This window comes from Anthonomus grandis, chromosome 20 (genome assembly GCF_022605725.1).
Source record: "Anthonomus grandis grandis chromosome 20, icAntGran1.3, whole genome shotgun sequence".
Taxonomy (NCBI): Eukaryota; Metazoa; Arthropoda; class Insecta; order Coleoptera; family Curculionidae; genus Anthonomus; species Anthonomus grandis.
Window position 1 is genome coordinate 2,346,868 of NC_065565.1, and position 25,220 is coordinate 2,372,087.

At 33.0% G+C, this 25,220-nt stretch overlaps 1 protein-coding gene across 1 annotated transcript in view; it reads right to left on the minus strand.

Moving 5' to 3' along the window:
• LOC126747780 (headcase protein) overlaps positions 1-25,220 on the minus strand; it is a 297,681-nt gene that overhangs the window by 247,931 nt on the left and 24,530 nt on the right. The window contains exon 3 of the mRNA XM_050456581.1: positions 23,867-24,184. Coding sequence (XP_050312538.1) covers positions 23,867-24,184 — 318 coding nt within the window. The remainder of the gene's footprint in view (positions 1-23,866; positions 24,185-25,220) is intronic.

Genomic DNA, 25,220 nt, shown 5'->3' on the forward strand with positions numbered 1-25,220 from the left:
CACTGAAAACCGCCTACGTCGCTAATGCTTCAAAGGAGTTGATCCAACAAGAATGTTGTTAAGGATTTTTTTTTTAATTGACTACAGTATGCAACAACATATCACTACAGAAAACCGTGGACCAGTCGGCATTCAGTATTAGATTATACATAAGTTGAAAGTTCGCCTTCCTAAAGTTACATTGAGGCAGATTGCTTTTCTGTATTGTGTTGACTTCAATGTTAACGTTTGCAAATACCAAATCAAGAAACCTGCCGTTTATGTTCGGAACACGGTTATACTGCCTGAGTCCAAGAATTTGAGAAAAGTTATTTAATAATTTACTTTTATTGTTGAAAGGATTTACTTGAAATGCGAGGACATTAAAGTCCCCAAGAACAACAAGTCGCTTGGAAACAAGTAGATCTAAGGAAGCTACCAATTCACAGAATATCTTGAAGTTGCTGTCACAAATGGTAGGTGGGATGTAGACAAAAAGTAGATAAAGTACAAAATAGTTAATAGTAATCTTACAAACTACAATATCTATAGATGGTAACAAATTATGTATGATTCCAAGATAAACGCTCTCCGATTTAAAGGTGTTGGAGATTGCCATGAAGGATCCGCCTCCACGCGAGGCATCTACTTTCCTTAACTCTCTGTCAGCTCTGAATACAGTATATGCTCCAGTAAAGAGCTCAGAATTAGAAATGTCCTCTGACGTTCTGATAAGATAGCGACATATAAGATGAATTGATGGATTTATTTATGAGTTTAAGCGCATTTTATGTCTTACATTATGCCTTATTTTAAAGATTAAGTGTGATGTGTTTTTGTAAATTTGAGTTTAACCCATTAATATTTAATTTAAGCTGGTCGCTGAGAAGAAATTGACCCTTTCTTCGAGTAATGAAAACTTTATTGTACTTTCGCCAAGTAATCTGGTGGAGAAAACATCTTGTCGGACTTGCATTGTCTTATTTATTTAATGTAACACGACGTTTCGGTTGGTAAGTATCTCCAACCGTTATCAAGTGTAAACTGACAGCAAACTACTATTCTATAGGCTTATATACTAGATGTGTGCAGCGATGTGGAAAGGAAAGTCATCCGTGAAAAGAGTTGGGGGGGAGGACACGCCTCTCTCTAGATCCTACACTGTCCTGAGAGTAGAGGCTTCCAGATGTTGGGTATATCGACCCTTGGCTGGCTGAAGATTCCCTAATTCTGTGAAATGAAAGCTGCCTCTACGAACTTCCTCTTCCGCCAGTGCTGTTCCTTATGCAGAATCTTGGCTTTTGACCAGTGGATATTGTGTCCATTATGCCACGTGTGCTCTGCTATTCCGGATTTGGAAACCTCTCCTCTTTGGGTCTAGCTGCGATGTTCCTTCGCTCTGATTTCTAGGGGGCGCTTCGTTTCACCTATGTATAAGTCACCGCACTCACATGGGATCCGGTAGACGCAATTTTTGGTATCCACCATGCCATCTGGTTTGGTCTTTGATACCATGCTTCTGATAGTGGTGCTAGATCTAAAGGCAGTTCTAATATTGTACTTGCTGGCAATGCGTCGGATTTGTTCCGATGTACCCCTAATGTAACTGTGATTATGGACCTGGAAACCTACGAAAACAAGGTTGAGGAAGTTTTGAACAAAGGCGAATACAGGCTACTATCTAAGGATCCAACGACAACCATAGAAGGTCGAATTTACAGAGCACTTAAAAAGTACTCCTCAACATTGTCGGATGCGGTACGCTTTAGGCTGACACCACATTATAGCAAACCTTTACACCTATACGGACTACCCAAGATTCATAAGGAGCAAATGCCTCTGCGGCCCATCACGAGCTCTAGAAATTCGCCGACATCAGAACTCTCGAAATTCCTTTTGGAGATCATTAGACCGATCCAGGGAAATGCAGCGTCTTTCGTGCGAAACTCTGCCTACTTTGTAGACCTTCTTGGAGGGATCGAAGTCGAGACCAATGACAGATTGGTGAGTTTTGATGTCGAAAGTCTCTACACCAATTTACATGGGTACAGGAGAGTCTCTTAACATCATCCGAGACAAACTAAGCAAGGATGCAGCTTTCTCAACTCGGACCACACTGCCTCTGGACGGGGTGATGGAACTTTTGGAGATCTGTCTTCGTACTTCTTACTTTCAGGTCAAGGATAGATTCTACGCCCAAGACGAAGGACTTCCGATGGGTTCATCTCTTTCCCCAGTAGTAGCAAACATCTTTATGAAATGGTTCGAGGAACATGCAATAGATGCCTCCCATTGCAAACCCAAGCTCTGGCTTCGATATGTGGACGACACGTTCATCATCTGGGACAAAGAGGAAAAAGCACTTCAGAAGTTTCTGCTTCACCTCAACAGCTTCAGACCAACAATCAAGTTCACGATGGAGACAGAGAAGGACTCAGCTCTACCTTTCCTAGATGTCCTCGTTAAAAAGGTCGGTGGAAATCTACGAACTTCAGTTTATAGAAAACCAACACACACGGGCCAGTATCTTCACTATGAGTCCAACCATCCTGCAACCACCAAAGTAGGCATCATAAGATCCCTCTACAATAGAGCTCGAACCATCTGTAGAAACGATGAGGATCTCAAGACTGAAGTGGATACCATCTACAAAGACCTACAACAGAATGGATATCCAAAGAAGCTAATAGGTAGGACTATCCAAAGGACGCGTCCAAATCAAATCAGAGACGAGGCCACCACGACAACCAGACTTCTACCCATACCTTACATTAGGGGTACATCGGAATAAATCCGACGTATTGCCAGCAAGTACAATATTAGAACTGCCTTTAGATCTAGCACCACTATCAGAAGCGTGGTATCAAAGACCAAACCAGATGGCCTGTTGGATACCAAAAATTGCGTCTACCGGATCCCATGTGAGTGCGGTGACTCATACATAGGTGAAACGAAGCGCCCCCTAGAAATCAGAGCGAAGGAACATCGCAGCTAGACCCAAAAAGGAGAGGTTTCCAAATCCGGAATAGCAGAGCACACGTGGCATAATGGACACAATATCCACTGGTCAAAAGCCAAGATTCTGCATAAGGAACAGCACTGGCGGAAGAGGAAGTTCGTAGAGGCAGCTTTCATTTCACAGAATTAGGGAATCTTCAGCCAGCCAAGGGTCGATATACCCAACATCTGGAAGCCTCTACTCTCAGGACAGTGTAGGATCTAGAGAGAGGCGTGTCCTCCCCCCCAACTCATTTCACGGATGACTTTCCTTTCCACATTGCTGCACACATCTAGTATATAAGCCTATAGAATAGTAGTTTGCTGTCAGTTTACACTTGATAACGGTTGGAGATACTTACCAACCGAAACGTCGTGTTACATTAAATAAATAAGACAATGCAAGTCCGACAAGATGTTTTCACTGTACCATTGTCTACCACCTTCAAAAACTAATCTGGTGAATGTAAATAAATAAGGCTGGTAATTAAATGCAGAGTATAAATATTACTTCAAAAGTGTTAAACATAGTAGTACTTGCTATTAAATCGTAGTGTTTTAATAACATATATAACACACAATGGAAGCCATTTTGAAGCACTTCCTTGTCAGTAATTTAAATTGACATAAAAGGATTTGTACATTACGACAGAGTTTTTGTATTATGAGATGACAAATAAAAAATATTAAAAATGACAAAAAAAATTCTTTGACGAACAGACAACCCCTCCCTAAACGTATGCTAAAATAGTAGAAAAAATTAATTTACAGTTGAGTCCATTACCTAACGTTTAAACAGTGGCCTGTTATAACGTGTGCCATTGCCATTCTTGTGAAATAAATGCTTTGTACGGCAGCTGTCTAGTCCCCACGTGCGGTTTTAGCATGTCCAGTTAAAAATCATCAAAATAACAAGATCTAACTAAATTTTTATAAAAAAGACGCACCATAAAAAACTATTAGGGCTTCTTTAAAAATTAATAAAGAGAGGGAAAAAAATTACAATTTTCAATTCTGGGGCTCTAAAAAATGGACTTAGCATTAATTGTCAGGATATTCCTTAACATGATTTGAAAAAAAAAATTACCCTGCAGCTGATATAAGATAATGCTTCACGGTAAGTATAGTTTTAGAAAAATTTTAGGTTTATTGTTCAGGAGTATTTAAAACAAAAAAAAACATTAATAGCAAATAAACTACTTAAAACGAAAAAGGAGCCACTACTGCATAAGCTTGTATTTTACGTATTTTGTAATTAAACGAAAATATTATTTTACAATCACAATGTATCGACTTCAGCCTTATTCGTAGAGTTCTCATTCTTTTTGTCTGCATATCCTCAGAGAAAAAATTTAGACATTTTAATGTTGAAAATTCCTTATCAGTGCATATTAAATTTGCGCGTTGTAGTTGAAACTTTACAATGAAAACATGAGTATTGATGTGCTAGGTTGAAGAATACGCCTTAAAGTGTATCTAAATGAAGTTGAAATCACTAGGTCCGTAACGTTAATTGAGAAAGGTTATTCCAGAAGATGAGTCGTAGAAATTCTCAATGCGAGTCGGGCCGCTTTAAGCAGAGCATGAATTCGGTATTTAATTTATGGCATTATCAGAAGAAGGCCCTGTACTCAGCATTACCGGGCCACATCACCTCGAGAAGACCGTTTATTAAGTCTGTGGGCGATTAGGGAACGAACCACTACTGCACGAGCGCTTCAAAACAACTTAGCAGCCACAACAAGAATCAGGATTTTTTGTCCAACAGTACGTAATAGACTTAATCAGTCCACAATAGAGTAATGTTTTGTTTACGGAGTCCAGATTCTGCTTACATCACAACGATGGATGAGTTCTGATATGGCGACGAACAGGTGAGTGGTATTTGGACTTGTGCAACAAATCTGTTTGGTTTGGCGGAGGGTCTATTATGTTTAAGCCTGGTATATGTTTAAATGGGTGTACCGACTTAGTGGTAATTGCAAACGGTTCCTTAACGGCATTACGTTACTTAGAAGAAATTTTAACACTACACATGATTCCTTTTGCGGATAATATGGGAGCAGATTTCATTTTACAATACGATTATGCTAGGCGACGCGTGGCTAGGATAATTTTTTTAATGACCCCTTAATACTATTGAAGTTTTGGAATGACCGGCTTTTAGTCCAGATCTCAATCATATCGAATATCTGTGAGATAAATTGGGACGTAGATTATTGGGGCGACAACCTATGCAAACTATACACCAACTTGACGAACTTGTATGCCCAGTTGTTATGCTGAAGTTATGAGAGCCAGAAGAGCGCATACTCACTACTAGGAACAGTTTTAAGATACTGCCATATTAAAGGATGGAAAAAATAAAATCATTATTTATTGACTTATTGAAATTTGATTTTCTTGTTCTTAAATAACATATCCGACAGGTTTAAGACTTTTACAATTTTAATAGTAGTCTTTTACAAAAAAAGCAAAAAACGATACTTTTTTCAAAAACTATTATACAAATAATTATTTAAATTTTTTGAGTAGTCTATCTTAAGATGGGTAAAGAATTAAAAGAAAGTTTATAGAACAAAAATTGTTCATTTTGGTCAGTAGAAGTGAAATTTTAAATATTGCTAGATAAACCTGGGTTACCCTATGTAACACAGTCTATAAAAAAATAAAAAATGGATCAGACGTTTACTTCAATTCAAAGAAGTTCTTAAAATAGATTTACTACTCGTACTCCTCCATTGTCAGTCAATAAAAAGGTGGTTTAAAATCTACGTTTTAATAAACCTCAGTTTTTTCGTAGATAAAGTTGTACAGGGATGTTTCCAAATGACTGGAATAGGAAAATCTACCATTTATATATTATTGCGGGAAAGAAAGGTAGGACATAATACAAGATGACCAGTCAGAGTCTTTGATAAAGACACTAAACCAGCTTTGAACAAATTTTAATGGAGCTTGATCGAGACGATTGAATTGCTTTAATGAGTAAAGAACTCTTCGATCCTGTGGTTGATCGCTTAATTATTATTTCACGAAGTGACAAGCTCTTCATCAGATAACGAAGATTATAAATTAACTATTTTTTTAAATTAATTATGTTATATTATTAAAGTTTATTTAAATAAGAAGACAAAATATATTTTTTGTATGATTCAAAACATATGTGTTATTATTTATATATTTTTTTTTAACTTTTAATAACGTTATAATATTTAGTTTAATTTATATTGCAATACCCTGCCTGCACGCCTTTGTCGTACCGTTTTCAGTATTTATCCAATAGATAACAATAGAAAAAGCTCATAAACCAACCCCAAACCACCCGAGTCTACTACCTGCATTTCGTTAAAAGAGTTAATTTCGAAATGCAACGTATGACAAAGTGGTATACATTATTGGAGGGTCACCTATTATGCCCCTTTCGCAAACCTAATAAGCTTTTATTACTCTCTGCCTATTTGAAATAGACTATAGTTGCTTTTATTAAATTAAAGTATTAAATACCACAAATTAGAAAAGGAGTTATAATTAAAATCATTGAAATAAACGAATGGTAAACAAAAATCTTATAGAAACCTATTTGTCTTTGTGGCTTAAAGACATTTCACTTGCGCTAAAAAATCGTTTACGGGGACACTTATAGAATATTTCAAGTATCAATGAGAAGAGTATAGAATATATAAGAGATGTCATTTTCAACACATGTATAGTTTACTCAAAGATATACTGTTGATCTTTTGACCGCAATAAAACCTTAATTATCTATTGGGACAGATTAAAAATTTAATATTTACCTGCATTGCAAAATATTAAGTATACCTACGATTGATGGCAAAAAAATTAAATATGTGTATATATTTATACCCGAGTTTAGTCCGAATTAAAACTGGTATTGTTAGGTCTGTAACTATTATACTTTACGCCTGTAAGTATATACATATTATAAAAGGATAATTTTTAACAAAGCTTAGTATTATAATATTTTCCGGAACAGTGTTCTGCCGAGTATATAAGGAACGACATCGCCGAGAGTAGTAAGTTGTCAGTTTAGTGAAGTAAAGTTCGGAATATTGGCGCGTGATTTAAATAGTTCAATACTTAGAACATTGAATACACTAGAATAAACATTGGCTGCTTTCGATTGAGCGCAACATCTACACAGGGGGCAGAGGGGATAATTTGTTGATAAACATGCTTAGTATTCCATGTTGCCAATGATTACTCAATTTTAACAGAAAAAAATTAAGTGATATAATAAATTATTATAATTAGCAGAAACTAAGTTGCATTCTTTTTTATAAAGCAAAAGATAGAGTGAAACTCATTTAATAATCAAAACTATTTTGTACTATATTTACACTAAACACTACCAAATCTAGAACGCAGCATAGTCGTTTGCCAGCAACATATTTATAGTCCACGCCCACTGTTATTTCATCAATATAATGCCCATATATCCTAAAACTCCAAAGGAGTTTTAATGATTTTTTGTCTAGATACACTCTTAAAAATAGATGAATAAAAATTCAACAATTGTATAGATTTTACATACAATTTAATTCTGGAAATGGTACAGAATCAATTTGTGTAGAATTTCTTTATGCTATTGTGTTAAAACAACTGTGGTTCTATAATCAACAAATTGTGTATCAATTTGATTTATTTTATTGTATATATAATACACTATTTGTGTACTTAAATTCGACAATATTTTATATTTATTTAATATAATTGTTCAGTAAATAAGCAAACTCTTAGTGTTTTTTTAACATAATATGTACAGGACAAAAACACAATTTGTGCATTTTAAATACACACGTTAGTGAATTAAATAAATAAGACAATGCAAGTCCGACAAGATGTTTTCACTGTACCATTGTCTACCACCTTCAAAAACACGTTAGTGTAGGTTGTTTTTACAGTATTATTTTCTTTCATTTCAACTATAAAATTTTATTACAAATTGTGTATAATAATACTATATATTGTTTTATTAATTTAAATATAGTGTAGGTTACTTATTTTAGGTTTGTATATCAAATTAAGTCTTGTAAAAAATGGGAAATAAGTGAGGCCCAACGTTTGGTAAGAAAAGAAGTCATATTAGAAAAATACAGATTGAATATGTATTTTCCTAATTTGACTTATTTTCTTTTTATCAAACGTTAGGCCCCACTTTTTCCCATCGTGTTAATTAATTTACTTATTTAATTTTAAGCAAATTATGACTTTTTTCCATATTGACTGTTTTTCCCAAGCACTCTAACATTTATGTTTTATAAAAATTTTAGTTGTATAGGTAGGGTAAAAAATTCAATTGTTTTAAAAAAACATTTTTTTATTTAAATACCTTTTAAAAAAGTACACATAACCTGTACAACAAAACAAAAAAACTTTAGTAGTAGTATTACAAATACACATTAGGAACGCAAATAGGAACTTAAAATGGAAATTCTTAGTTGTAAAAACAGGATTTTAACCTAAAGGCTAATAAACACATACATTTATGTACAGGGTCATTTTTTATATTTGCGTGCCCATAAACAGGGGTAATGTAAGTGATAGAAAAAAACTTTTTATACAAAAGTTGCATACTTTTTTCCGTATTATCTTTTAGATTTGTAAAAAAAAAACATAAATTAAAATCAGGGAAAAAGGTCTTTCGATTTAGCAGAAAATATATAGTGTTTCATTTTAATAAATTAACTTGCTATTGTTTTATCAACTTTGCTATGCGCTTTTGTTTTTTTTTTTACAACTCTAAAAGATAATACGGAAAAAAGTATGCAACTTTTGTATAAAAAGTTTATCTATCACCCTGTATATGGGCTCGCAAATATAAAAAATGACCCTGTACATATACATGTATGTAGTTACTTAACATCTACAGTATATCAGGCGGGTAATTGTTAACAAAACAACAATCATTTACTGCTATCAATTTTTTTTTAACACATGGTGTTGAAAATTGCACTTTTCATAACTTAAGGAGCTTTAGAGCTAATTCTGTTAAAAATAGAAAAAAAACCTTAGAAATCATTTAAAAAGTTTAAATTAAAAACACGAAATGGAAAATTGAAATCTGTTTTTTCTTCATAACAGAATTAGCTTTAGATCCCTTTTAAAGTCATAAAAAGTGCCATTTTCAACACCTTATATTAAAAAAATAGTTAACAAGTATGACATTATGATACATGAAAATTTTTAACATTTTATGTAGAATTTAAAAATGTGTTGACTATAGGGTGGTTCGTTTACAATAACTAAAGTTTTGGCATGTTTACATACAGTGCATTTTTTTTATCTCGGGTCATAGGGTTTTACGTGTAATACTTTCAATCCCATGTTAGAACCTGTTTTATTTAATCGATAGGATTGAAACTTGGAACAAGAGAAGTTTAAGTTAACAGACTTTAAAAAATCCCATTATTTTGCAAAAAAATTTGCGAGAAATCTATTTAAAATACGTTTTTCTGATGAAAAAGTTTGCTTTTTCTGCACCTCGTAACCTTCATTACCTTTACACTTCAAAGCAGGTAGACAAATATCTGACAGTGACACAAAATAATTTCCTCAAAAAATAGGTTTCTCGCAAATTTTTTTGCAAAATAATGGGATTTTTTAAAGTCTGTTAACTTAAACTTCACTTGTTCCAAGTTTCAATCCTATCGATTAAATAGAACAGGTTCTAACATGGGGTTGAAAATATTACACGTAAAACCCTATGACCCGAGATAAAAAAAATGCACTGTATACTGGATTTTCATAACCCATGGAAATCAAAATGATTGTTATTTCGTTTTAAATCACCCTTCATCAATTTATTTTAAAATCACTTAATAAAAATAAATGACACAACAAAACGAAAAAACTTAAAAGAAAATAGAAATACCTAATAGGAACGTAATTAGGAACTTAACGAAAATTCTTATGTAGGTACATATCTACATATTAACAACATATAGTTTTAAGCTAAGGGTTTTATTTACAGGTACATAATAATATGCTCCTGGAGTTAGTCCAATAAATCCCACTCCTTAAGTTTATCTTCAACGAATATATCAATTTTTTTCTTATGCAATTTTAACACTTTTAACACTTAATGAAACAAAAAAATCTTAAAACAAATTGAACGAGTTGAACACCTGTGGCACTGGGAATTATAGCAATGCTGCCAAATCAAATGTATCTTAAAGATTACACCGCCAATTAAAAAAGTTACGTTTCCTTTTTCCTTACGCGTGTTATTATCACGATATTATTTAAACAAATAAAATTAGAACTTATGCTGATTGGGCTTATTTTTAAATATCCTATTAAATAATTTTCAATTAACAACTTTAAATCGACTGCAAGTTTTGATGAATACCTTTACAACTGTTTAATATTGAATCTGGCAACATTGACGCTAACAACGAAGTTCTAGCGGCAAAGGCAAGGGCGTCGGGCGCGTCCTCCTTTATACACAATTGTGTATTATAACTACACAATACATGTTTTAAAATTCTATAATTGTGAAAGACTATTAGCAAGAATCTTTTTTATTCTACACAATTGTAAATAAAATCAACACGAGCCAGAATAAAAAATTAATTAAAAATTGTAGTAAAAATATACTTGGTTATTACTACTAGGATTTTTTACCAAACTGCATTGGATTTAAAAAAAAAAGTAGAATATTTATACACATTATTTTAATAATTAATATCCACTTATGGTGTATTAATTTAATATGCAATAATTATATGAAATATACACATTAAAACATATACAAAATGCCTGAGAATTTTTATACAGAACTGTAAGATATTATCTAACAATTGTGTATTAAAATTAAACATTTTTTTTTACACAACAAAATGTGAAAAAATCCATCGGGATTTTTCTGTGTGTATTAACAATGGATAACTAAATCGGTTTATAGTGGGTATAAACCTCGACAAACTAAGGATTTTTGTAAAAATTAAAAGTTTAACTTTCAAAGGATTTGAATTAAACTTTTTTCTGCAATATATCAGGTGTCTTAGGAAAGTGGTTCGCCCCTATAACTTTTTTAACTTTTAAGTTAAAAAAATGAAATTTGGTACGTGGGTGTAGCACCCAAATTGGGATTGGCTGACGTATTCAGTTGTTTTCTGGCACTTCCGGTTTAACCCAAAATTACCCTAATTTTCTTATTTTAAATAGGATCTCCCAATTTTTTTGACATATTTTAAAATACGTAATTATAAATAACATTGTAAGAAAAATGATGGCATTTTTCTTACTCCATATGGCAACTTTTGACAGCTAACCTTTAAATTATTTAATTATTTATATTACAATCTAGAGTGCCATGAATAATTTAAAATCGTTAATTTTACATAAAGTAGTCCTAGAAAAATATAATTAACTCTCTTTTGTTTTTCACAGATTTCCTAGATGCGTCTTAAGTTTGCAAAATCGTATTTTCGCCTATAACTAAGTTTTTTCCAATAGACCCAGGGTGGCTCATTACCATAATTAAAAAGTGTATTTTTTTACAAATAATTTAATACCAGACAATCGATATTTGGTAATTCTAATAAATTAAAATTCTATTGGAATTTTTCTATTAGAATTTTTATCTGTTTATTCTAATAATAGAAAAGAAATAATAAAATTTCAATAATGCTGGTTTTTTGAAAGTACCTACTATCGATTATCTTATACCAAATTATTTGTAAAAAAAAATATACTTTTTAACTATGGTAATGAGCCACCCTAGTTCCATTTAAAAAATTGAGTTAGAGCCGAAAATACGACTTCGCAAACTTTAGACGCATTTAGAAAAGCTGTGAAAAACAAAGGAGAGTCAATTATGTTTTTCTAGGTGTAATATTGATGTAAAATTAATGATTTGAAATTATTCATGGCACTCTAGATTGAAATTTAAAAAATTAATTAATTTAAAGGTTGGATGTCAAAAGTTGAAATATAGAGTGTAATTTTTCGTAGATAATTTCCTATCAAAATGTGTTAAAAAAGTTGGCGGGTCCCATTTAAAATAAGAAAGTTAGGATCATTTTTGGTTAAACCGGAAGTGACAGAAAACAACTGAATACGTCAGCCAATCCCAATTTGGGTGGTACACCCACGTACCAAATTTCATTTGTTTAACTTAAAGATCAAAAAAGTTATAGTGGCGAACCACTTTCCTAAGACACCCGGTATAATAAATATCTAAACGGATTAAATTTACGGTTGCAACCCTCTACAAACGAAAGTTTTTTGATACAACCTTATTGAGTTAGATGTTGAGAAACGGCTTTAGTTTGTAGAGGTTTATAACTACTATTCATCGATTAAGTTATTGATTGTTAATATCTGAACAAAAAATTAGTAAAATTTCTTGAGAATTTCAAGAGATACGGGCATTATATCAATTAGATAACAGCGGGCGCGGACTATAAATAGGCTCCTGGGAAACAACATATGCTGCGTTCTAAATTTTGGGTTGCTGGATATCGATCGGACCTTGTTTCAGACATAAACAAAAATATCTAGAAAAAAATACAAAGGGGCAACATCGGATACTTGCATTGTTAATATCGAGGTATTTTACGTTGCCAAGTTGCTTTTTTTTCATGAACCTGTTTGTCAGGAATCTTTTTTTTTTATTCTGAAAAATTTGTTAATTACTCGCGGAGTATATATTACTAGTTTATTACTAGCAAATAAACGAAACTTTTAAAGAGTGCATTTTCACCCGTTACAAAATAGAACACATTAAAAATATGCAGTGGATTAAGGAAAATATAATAATATATTGAATAAAAAATTGGAAAGTCGAGTTGACATCATTATCTGAGAGATGGTGAACTGAAACAACCTCGCCTATGGTTTGCAGCTAGGCTTATTCTAGGCATTCAATATTCTACGGTTAAATATAAATACAGTAAAAAAATAAATATTTCTAGTAGTCGTGAGTGAAGGTGTTTTCGTAGTAAGGTGTGTAAATAAATTAGTTGACCCTATTCAATTATTTTAATTTACACCTAAGGAACGGGAAAAAATGCTACAGTAGTAAGATCTTAACTATTCTTGTGTTGGACATTTTCTTGATTAATTTATTTTTTATGCAACCAAGATTTCTTATTACTGCATAAAAACACAGAGAGGTTTAAGTTTTACTCGAATCAATTACGTTACATCTTGCTATTCCAAATACAATTTATGTTGATCTTTTATTCACATTTAAGTTTTATCATGAAAGATATATGCGAGACATTTTACTAAAAAAACAATTACTTGTCATAAATTTGTTTAGTTTGTCATTCAAAAAATTCCTTGAAAGAAGTTTACAATTTAAATATCTGCATGAACTAAATCATAAATTCAGAAATGAACCTAATTATTATGGCAGCAAAAAAACATTTATGAGCAACTTTTTGTGACGTTATTCTATAAACGTTTTATAAAAAAAAATACCATAGGTGATGAATTATATTACCAAAAAATAAATAAAATGTTGATGTAAAAGGCTATATTCTTAATAGTAGTATTTGTTAGGATGCTTTCAAACATGATGAAAAACATAAGTATGAGTATAAATACAGTGCTTTCATTTCAAAACGATCCACCGATAACTTTCTTAAAAAAAAAAAAAAACACGTCGAATTAGATATACAGAGGGACGTTTAATTATGCATTTACTGAAGTTCTGTCAATCACCTCCTCACCTCTAGGTAACCTCACTTTAATATGTCAAATGGGAACCCCCATCGTGTGTTTCATCATAGTAAGCAGCGTAAAATTCTCTATTCAACGGTACCAAAAAAAAAATGAAATCGGTAAATGTGTAAGCAAATAGTTAGCGAAAATGTCTAGAAATAATGAATATTTTATTTATTTCAAACTTTGGTATGTCAAATGGCTACCCCATGGTGTGATACATTATTTTAAAGGGCATTCATTATGCTATCAATAGTTGTAAAAAAAATATAATTGATTGACCAAGAAGCAATTAAAGTGTAAATCGGTAGGGTAGAAAAACAAAATTTAATTAGTTTAGCAAATTTATTTTATTAAATGTTCAAAATGCGCGCCGCTATTAGCAAGCTAATAAAAAAGCCTATTTTCAAACTCCTTACGAACATTGGCAAGGGTCTGCCCGCTAATTTCTCTGCATTCTTGAAATATTCTATTTTTTAAATTCTCAATACTCTCAGGTGGGGTTTTATAATTTAATTTTCAAATTTTCTTCCAAAAAAAATGATCCGATTATTTCATTCCCATAAATTCCTGCCCAAACATTAATTTTTTGGGGATATTGGGTATGGCCTTCCCGAAAAACATGCGGATTTTCAATATCCCAGTATCTACAGTTGTCTGTTCACCAGGCCATTTAAAAAAAAGGTCGATTCGTGACTGAAGCAAATGTTCTCCAATAAATGGGGATCGTCGTCAATTCGCTGGCACATTACTTCACAAAATTGAATTCTCCTATCAAAATCATCTTCTCCGAGTTCATGAAGAATATGAATTTTATAAGGAAAGAACTTATTATGTATGGAACCAGTGGAAATATTTGTTAGTTTTGCGGCCTTTAGTATAGACAAAGTTGGATCCATAGCAAATTGTCCTAGTACTTCAACTTGGCATGCTTCATCGACAACTCTATTTTCATATTTTTTCTTATTGCAAATCGATCCCGTCTCTCCAAATTTTCGTATCAATTCTAATCGTATTTAACGTACTAAACGTATTTATGGCTCACTTTTTTATCTTGATACCTTTCATTAAATGCTCTCGCGGTTCTGCGAGCACACCGATCTTGAGCTCCATAAAGGAAAATTATTTCTATTCTTTCGGCTAGCGTATACAAAATTTTATTAACTCATTGTTTTAACTAAAATTGAAAAATTGCACACGTCAAACTGACAGTTTTAACAATAATAAATCGCCTGCTTTTTAAACGCCTTAAAAATGTTTTGCAGTGTTTTTTTGTACCTATTAGGTAGGTTTCGCAAAAAATATAAGTGAAATAAATACACATACAAAGTTATAAGACTGCAAAGATTTTTGCAAAAAATTTGAAGACACTCTTTTTTCTCGCAAATAACGGTACACATTCTTTACTTAAAAAAATAAATAATTTGCTTGAACTAAATGTACTGTTTGTTACCACACATTTTAACTTCTAAATTGCTTGTATTTTTTTTTTTTGATGATCTATTATAAAAAATGTAAGAATTTTAAAATGATGTAGGTACCACACTAAAAGTATTCATTTAAAATACCAAAGTTTGGCGTAAATAAAATATTCATTATTTCTAGACATTTTCGCTAACTATTTGCTTACACATTTACCGATTTCATTTTTTTTGGTACCGTTGAATAGAGAATTTTACGCTGCTTACTATGGTGTATCTATCACAAGATGGGGGTTCCCATTTGACATATATTAAAGTGAGGTTAGCTGGAGGTGAGGAGGTGACTGACAGAACTTCAGTAAATGCATAACTAAACGTCCCCCTGTATATCTAATTTGACGTGTTTTTTTTTTCTTTTTTTTTTAAGAAAGTTATTAAGGGTGGATCGTTTTGAAATGAAAGCACTGTATAATATGATAAATTTTAAAGACAAAAACAAAAGCCGAAAATATTTGGCCATCAAATAGTCAAAAAAACGGTTACTTTGGCTCAAATATAATTAAGTTCAGAAGAAACCTAAAACCCTATGTAAATTAACACCAATAGTGAATTCTCCCGGCAATATCAAGTCTGAAACAAGGCTCTCTGAAAACGAGAAAACTTGCAAAAAGTTTGATTAAATTAGCAATCGCTCTCTTTGCTTTTAGAAATAAAAAAAATTATACAAAAATTTTTAGCGTGGATCATAAAAGGGATTCTTGAATTAATCTTGGCTGGCGGGCTTCGTGAAACTAATTTAAATATCTCGAAAGTAAAATAAATTTAAGAGCCTCAACGTTTAAGTTATTCTGTAATAGTTCGCTATATTACATAATTAAATTTTAATAAAAATCCCATAAAAGGCAATTGTTATTAAAATTAATTAAAAATATATATCTATGAACTATACAGGATTGTCCACTCTAAAACGTAACTATATACTTTTGATTGAGTTTTGTTATGCGATGCAGGTCATTATGTACTACGTGTTACACTATTTATAATACAGTTCCTTTTTCAGCAGGTCGGTGTTATGAAATTTGTAAACTTAACGTAAAATTTAAAATTGCATTCACGTTCAGTATTATCAGAATTTCAAAATTACACAGGGTGTCTCTAAAAGGTTTGTACAAAATCCTAAGACATGAGGTCAAAATTATTCTATTTAAAACAACTTATCTTAGTCCAAAGTTGCTTCATTTTTTAGTTATAGGATGTTAAATTTAAAAAATAATAATCGATTTAATTTTTAATTTTTCAATATTTTGCGACTTGCCACTTTGAAACAATTTACCTAACGCTTTTAAGTATAAAAGGTACCCTTATTAGAACTTGCTAAAATTAACTGTTTTCTTCAAAATATTTCGTATTTTAGTCTTTGATGCCGCACCGAAATGATTAAAAATTGGAATGGAATTTTTTGTGTTGTTACTTTTAACGTAGTACATTTACCAAGTGTTCAAAATGACCTCTGTCAACATGAATAAACATATTAACATGGCGTAAAAAGTTATAATGTACTCTTTGCATCAACTCCTCATAGTTCTTCAGTATATTGGCTGCATTTTGAATCCTTGCCCACAACTCTTCTTCTGAATTAATTGCTCTAGAGTACACCATTATTTTTAGTGACCCCCACAAAAAATAATCTAAGAGCTAAAACACACGGAGCTGTTTGAGAGCGTTTTGTGAGTTTCGGAGCATCGTTTATGGGCTTTGTGTGTTTCAAAACACACGAGAAACTTTCAGAGTCGGCGGCAGCGCGTCCCCTCGCATCAACCATGTGCCATGAACGCGTTTTTATTACTTCAGTCGGCGGATCATTTATGGGTATTCAGTGCTGCGAAACACACGCAGAGCATTTTTCGAGCTGTTTGAAAAGGCAGTGTTGTCAGTGTGTAAGTTAATTATTAGTAAAAATGGAATTATTCATGCTCGATACCGAGAAACTCATTAATGAGATCCAGTTAAGACCCGCGATTTGGAATATGTGTCTTTTTTCAATTTTCCATTCATTTTTCAGTCTCAATTTTGGAATAAGGGAAACCTTATTATAGGGTGTATCCAAAACCGCCGCTTTCTTTTCTTTTTAATTGTTTGTGATAATACATTTGCAGTTAATAAAAAAAGAAACTCTTCATCACTACTACTACTGTCGGATGAACTCATTTCGAATGTCTTCGCTATACATCTGACAACAGCAAACTGATTTTTTTTCCACAACACGCGCGAGACCAGCGCTAGCGGCCGACTCGGCACAAAACGCTCTCAAACAGCTCCGTGTGTTTTAGCTCTAATGGAGTCAAGTCCGATGAGCGTGGTGGCCAGTTTACAGGAGCGTAATTTCCTCTTAAAAATCCATCTATTTGGATATTGTTGATGCAAATAATTCTGAACATGTAAAGTGAAAAGCGGTGCAGCACCATCATGCATGAACCCCATATCTTGCCGAAGTTGTAATGGCAATTCTTTTTATTAATCCGGTATCCTATTATGTAACCAACCCGCTTGGCATGTCAAGCTCTAAAACAAATTTACCCCAGGTAAATAGAATCATCGATCCAGAATCTCGCACTGTTTCACCAGGTTGTCCCACAGATTCTGGGGAGGACAAAGACTTGATAAAGAGAAAACAATATTAGAAAGATATAGAAACATCAAAAAGATCAGATAGATAAAGATAAAGAAAACAGATAAACTTGAAAATTGCAACCTATAACACCAGAACACTGCTGTCCGAAGAGAAGCTTACCGAAATAGAACTAGAACTAAGCAAAATCACATGGGATATAATGGGACTCAGTGAGGTTAAAAAACAAGGAGAAAGTTTACAGATGGTAAAATCTAGGGATGCTTTCTATTACTATGGAAAAGAGCAAACATCAGTGGGCGAAATTGGTTTTCTGGTGAACCGAAAACAAGGAGAAAATATTGTGGAAATAAAAACAATCTCGACGAGATATACATAACTTTAAAACTCAACAAGCGATAGAATTATTCAAGTTTATGCACCAACATCAGAACACAGTGAAGAAGAGATGGACATATTATAACTCACTCTCATTTTACCATTTTATGTGGCGACTTTAACGCCAAAATTGGACTAAAATCAGATCCGATAGAGTCCGCTTTAGGAAATTTTGGCGGCCCAGAAAGAAATGACCGTGGTGAAATGCTACTAAATTACCTACTGGAGAAAAACTTATTTGAAATGAACAACTTTTTCCACAAAAAACCTCACAGACGATTGATATGGAAAAGCCCAGATGGGAAAGCTCTAAACAAAATATAGATCCACGTCGGTAAAGAAATGATCAAACTAACCAGAGATACCAAAAGCAAGACATGGACCCCAGCAAAGGATAAGAACGCATTTGAAAAATACATCTTTAAACCACTTCTAATTAAAACACCCACCAACGATATAAATAACCTAAATAGTCAAATAATTTCAACAATAACGGAAGCTCAAGCTAAAAGAAGAAAAAATCACTATGGATACAAAACAAAAAATGGAGCAAAGAAAGAAAATGAGCTTGGAAACGACAATTCGATTATTTTTTAGTAAAAAAAAGCAGGCTCCAACTTAAATTTAGCAATTTATTTCAGTTCTCTAGCATTTATAGTTACTTCACAATTAATTTTCAAAGTTCGATTAAATACGCCATGTTTAATTTTTTCCTTGTACCAGCGCGGCCGGGATGATACGTCACAGGCGCCCAAGTGGACGCGATGACCGACGCTAGCATGTCGACCGCGCACGCTGCTTTGTTAATATTATTATTATGCATGTTTTTGCTGTTGTTTGTGTTTTTCAAAATGTCTGCTCCACATACCTGCTATAAATATTGTATTGTATTTTAATAAGTTCATATATACATATGTTCTATGTCGAAAAACGCCTTAGGCAAAGAAAATAGTTGGACCGGTATTAGCCTATATTTACAATGTTAACGAAGTGAGCCGAATTTTTCTCGCATTATGGTGACACGCTTACTTGTTTTTGAGTGTATTTTAAGAGATTCTTGGTTTTTTTTAAGTAAAATTTTTGGTTAAATCTATACTTTTTGGATATAACATCAAAGTGGGATGTTCAGTGTTTTGATTTAAAGTTCGTAAGAAAAATAATTGCCAAATGACATTTTTGCAAATTTGGTGGTAAGCAGCTCGTTTCAGGTGTTATTTTCCTTGTCTAAGAAAAATGCTACCCTAACAACTTGAAATAAACGTCATTGTTCTTATAAACTTCTGTTGTATTTATTTTTGGGAAAATATACATATATTTTTTTAAATTTTCCAAGCCCATTGGAGGTGATAAAGATGCTGATGAACACACAATCACAAATATTAATAGAGAGGTGTCAAAAGCCATTAGGAGGGATTTGCGAGACTACAAGAACCAGAAAGTTGTGCAGACAATTGAGCAGTACAAAAGCATAAAGGTGTTAAGGAGAAAATTAACAAATAGTAAAAAGGAAATCTTTAAGCTTAGAGACCAAAAAGGGGCAACTAATATCAGACAGAGAAGAGATGTTACGTATAGTAGAAGGGTTCTATGAAGCACTATATACAAATCAAATACCTATAGATCTAGCAGAACACACAACACTTAAAGTAATAAACCAAGGCTCAGAAGACATTCCTGATATCAAGAAAATGAAGGATAACAAAGTCCCTGGAGAGGATAAAGTTGTTATAGGTGCCATTAAACTGGGAGGAAACGTTTTAATAAATGAAATAAAAAATCTCTTTAATTTGTGCCTACAGGGTCGGGATATTCCCATGTCCTGGAACAACTCATTAATGATCCTCCTCCATAAAAAAGGTGATAATACAGACTTAGAAAAATCTGGATATAAAATAAATGATCGTCTACAATGCCTTAAGATCTTTATAGAAAAAACGGTGAAATACAATAAACATCTTTTCTCTTTTTTTTTTGTTGATTTCCAAAAAGCATTCGACACGGTAGAATTAACTTTAATCCTTAGAGCATTGAGAGACTGCAGAATCGATTACAGATACTCCATGATCATACAACAGATCTATGAAAATGTAACAACGACAGTGAAACTACATACTATCACAAAAAAAATAAAAATAAAAAGGAGAATCAGGCAAGGAGATACTATGTCTCCAAAACTGTTTACTGCAGTGTTAGAACATGCATTTAAAACTTTGAAATGGGGTGACAAGGGTGTGAATATAGATGGTGAAAAACTAAACCACCTTTGCTTTGCAGATCACATAGTATTTATAGTCGACGATTTGAAAGACGCTAAAGAAATGCTGGAACAACTACAACACGCTATACGGGACCTTGGTTTAAAAATAAACTATAACAAGACCAAAATGATGACAAACTTGGTACCTAGTGTTTCAATCAGATTGGAAAACACCGATCGTGGATAAGTACGTGGGTAACCACGGACACGAAACAAAAATTGGCAGAGATAGCCAGACTACTGAACTGCTGAGAAGGATATCACTGTGATATATTTCAATAAACTCAGTGATATATTTAAAAATGATGTTCCAGTTCACCCTAAAAGAAGAGCATTTAATCAATGTGTATTTCCGGTTTTGATATATGGCGCAGAAACACTAACTCTCACTAAACTAAATATGAAAAAACTACAAATAACACAACGTAAAATGGAGAGGTCTATGCTTGGTCTAACTAGCGTCGACGATATTGTAACACGCATCGCAAAACTTAAGTGGAAATGGTCGAAGTGGAATGGCTGGTCATATTGCGAGATGGCAAATGGACTAAGAGAAATTCGGAATCGGGACCAAGATCGGACAAACGAAGTAGGGGAAGACCACCAACTCGATGGACGGACGACCTCAAAAGAATTATCAGTAACTGGGTTGCAACTGCACAAGATAAAAGGACTTGGAGACTTATGGAGGTGGCCTATGTTCAACAATGGACGCGTTTGGCTGGATGATGAGCGTATTATGTAAATGTTTTAAATAATCCACACCAGTTAGCCTTGGTGGTAAAATTACGGGACCGATTATAAAATTGGCATTGATTTCTGCCCACACATTGACCCTAAGCTCATGTTGAAAATGAGTTTCTTCTCAGCGTAAACATGTTTATTATGAAAATTAATTACACCACTTTTCGTAACGCATGCTTAATCTGTAAACAAAATTTGCTTAGCAATTTAAATCTTATTTTCTGTTTTGTTGATAAATTGACAGAGGCCCAAATGTTGTTCTAAATCCATAGGCAAAAGGTATTGTACCTTTGGGATGTGGTATGGATAAAGCTGCTGTTCCTTAGACACTCCTGCTTCTAAACCTAAGCGTCTAGTGCAGGATCTTTATAGAGTCTTTTTAAAATTTGTTCCTTCATCTGAGGTGTCCTAATCATACGGTGTCATCCATAATTGACAGTTACAAGAGTAACACTACCGGTTTTTCTAAGGCGTCTCTCAATAGTAGCAAATGTTTGATGATTTACTATACGCCGGTTTGGAAATATTTGCCGATATACTTTAACACTTTTTCGACCAATTCCTTCACAATACCCAAAAACTAATAATATATCCGTCATTTCTGCAAAACTGTATTTTTCAGCCATGCTTTATTTATTTCCGCACTAGCAAATTCTCACTGAAACACGTATGCTTTTTTGTTCCGATCATATGGATGATAACGAATTCTGGTGTAGCATCAAAAACTAATAAAACACGAAATATCTTGGTAACGGTTAATTTTAGCGACTTCTAACAAGAGTACCTTCCTTACTCAGTTTAGGAAAATTGTTTCGTTTATAAAAAAAATACAAAAACCACACTTGCAAAAAAGTGATGGCCATTTTACACCATTAACAGTGCAGTGTGGAACGCTTTAAATCGGCTATTTTGACCTTAGGAATATGTCCTATAGTCCATTTCTTAATCCGTAGGAGCACACGAAAGGGTCGATAGCCATAAAACGGTCGTAAACCATTGGCGTCCCACTTTTCAAGTACATTAAGACCTGAATGTTTTCATTTGTTGAATTTATTTAATAGTGCAAGAAATAGGCCAATTTTAGCCATAAATTTTTTGAATTACTTAAGTACCTAATGAACAAGTTCTTTTTGACCCTTATAAGTAGATATTGTCTAGGTAGGTAAATATGGAGGTATAAGTATTATAGGTACCTAAATTGTGCAATCTTAAATGCAAACAGGTAGTTATATTTTATGGTATATAATGTTTTAGCCCCGTAATGTGTAAAGGTGTTTTAGATTTTAAAAGGACTATAGTACTAAACGTACATGATGCACTTGTGCATCAAATGCCTCTAAGTACTGTTAGAAATCTAGTTTCTACATGTGCCAATATGACAGGCATAAGTAAAGCAACAATTTACAGACTTCTTAGTGACAGAAAAAGTGAAAACCGTGAGAACTTGCCTAAGAAGAGTGTAAAGAAAACTGCCGGTAGGAATACAAAAGGAAGACAAAATAGAAAATCTATTTTAATAGATAAAGAAGAAATAGTCTGTTGGAAAAGAAAGTATTTAAGGCAAATTAAGGAGTATCTAAAGGAAGGAAGAAACATTTATTATTTGGATGAAACCTGGCTTAACGAAGGACACACCCTGAGCAAGTGTTGGCAGGATAAAAATGTTGGAAGCTCCCGTCAGGCTTTTTTAGAAGGTTTATCGACTGGCTTGAAGTTTCCTTTTGGTAAGGGCCACAGATTAATAATTACACATATTGGGAGCTATAAAGGATTTTTAAATGGCGGTCTGTTTGAATTGGAATCGGAAGTCAACTAAGGATTACCACGAAGAAATGAACGCTGATGTTTTTGAAGATTATTTTTCCGAAATGATGAAGTCAATTCCCGAAAATTCAATTATTGTTATGGACAATGCCAGCTACCATTCAAGATTAATAGAAAAATTACCATCATCCTGCTGGCGAAAAGGGGAAATAAAAAACTGGCTTACCGAAAAAGCATTTCCTTTTTGAGATGACGCGGTAAAAGCAGAGCTTCTGACAATAGTTACAGAAAATAAACCAAAATATAAAAGACACGTTGTTGACGAAATAGCAAAACAACACAATATAACTGTACTTCGTTTGCCACCTTACCATTGTGAATTAAATCCTATAGAGTTAATTTGGGCTCAAGTAAAAGGATTTGTGGCTAGAAATAATAAAACCTTTAAATTGAAAGATGTGAGAGAACTTCTGAAAGCAACAGTGGATAACGTTACCCAAGAAAACTGGAGCAATGCTGTGAATCATGCTATAAAAGAAGAAGAAAAGATGTGGACCATTGATAATCTTCTAGAAGAAACTGTCGAGCCCTTAGTTATAACGGTCGATTTTTTTTTGTATATTTCGTAAATATTTTTATTGTAATATATGTAAATATGGTTAATAAATTAAAAGATTCTTATATTTATGTACCTTTCTTATAAATGGCTTTTAACAAATGTTTCTTGTTAATTTAATAAATAAATAAAATAATTAAAAACTCGAAACCATTGTTCCGAATTTTACGACCTATTGTATTTGAGACCATACAAGACTTGTCCACTTAAAATTGGTAAAAACAGCCTGGTTTATCATTTTGTTACATGTAGAAAAATGGAAGACTCACCCTATATTTATGCTACTTCTGCATAAATAATAAGGCACTGTGCTCTCACCAAAAAGGAAATAGAGTATAGGATGTTGTACAGACACCCTGTATAACTTATATCATAACAATATTTACCTTATTCTTTCAGGTAAGTCAACCCTAGTTTTCTTCTTTGAATAAGCTCCATGTACCGGTGATACACTAGGTTCAGAACTGGAAGCTGGTGGAGAGCTACTTCCAGAACTCGAACACGAAAGACTTCCGGCTCTATTTCGACCGTCTGCGATTGGTCCAACGGGACCAATTGTTAATGAAGGCCGCGAGTTATTACGGTTGCGACGTTTCTTCTTTTTCGCACCCGTGGTATCTATTTCTTCAATACGACCAAAGATGTTCGCGGTAGGGGGTGGAGGCATCCAGTCGAGATCTTTCTTTAAATGACCGCGACCACATCTAAAAAAAGCATTATAGATCCAATACAACTCTTTTACATAAGTATTTTTTAATAATGTTAGTATTATTTAACCATTTCAATACGATTTTTAGATTTTATTATATCTTTCATTTTAAGCAGATAGATCTGGTCATATGGAGTTAGTTTATGTCTTTATTTTTCAGGAAAATTAAATAATAAATGTATTAAAGAAAAACATTGTTTTATTTCCATTGTGAAATTGGTGATGTTGTACACTATTGTTAACTGATTATTGGAGTACATTAACTCATTTAGATATGTATGTGAAATAAAGCTAAAGAATTTTATTTTATCCTGATCAATATCTGATGTTAACACCTAATCGAAAAGTAGCCTTTATGATTAGGTGTTTGCTATGGATATTGCGATTAAATAACATGAGATTTCTTATTAAATAAAATTTGAAAAATTTTCCCGCCCTAATTTGGCCACGCCTTTCTACCATTTTGATTGGTCCAATTAGTTACGTCAAACTGTCAAGTTACTTACAATAGCTTCCGTTGCCAAGCGAGAGGACGCTAGCAGATTTGTCACAAGAATTTCGATCAGTTTGTATGCAACCACCACTTCTCTATATATTTGTGTTCTGTGATACTAATACTGTACAAAAAGTGCACCATACAAAAGTAAACAACGAGCGCAGTTGCCAAATACCTTTTTTGCGAGAATATTTCTGGGCAAAATCTACAGCGTTGCCGCTGTGTGTGGAATTTTGGTGGTTTAAAGAATCCAAATTAAAAATATTAATTACTGTTTAGTGTAAATATATGAATGAGCAAATATATAGCATGAATAAACTAATAAGAAAATCGATAAAAGATATTATGTGCCTTACACTGATATTATCACATTGTTTTTTATGCAATTGAATTAGTAATTTTACAAGCATTCCAAACATTAGAAGAAATCATGGTGGTGCCATTTGAAAAAAAAACTGGGGTGGTTTTTAGGGAATCAATTTATCGAGCGTCGTTTCTTTAAGTAATTTAGGGTAGTTGTCCTTAATTTTTATAC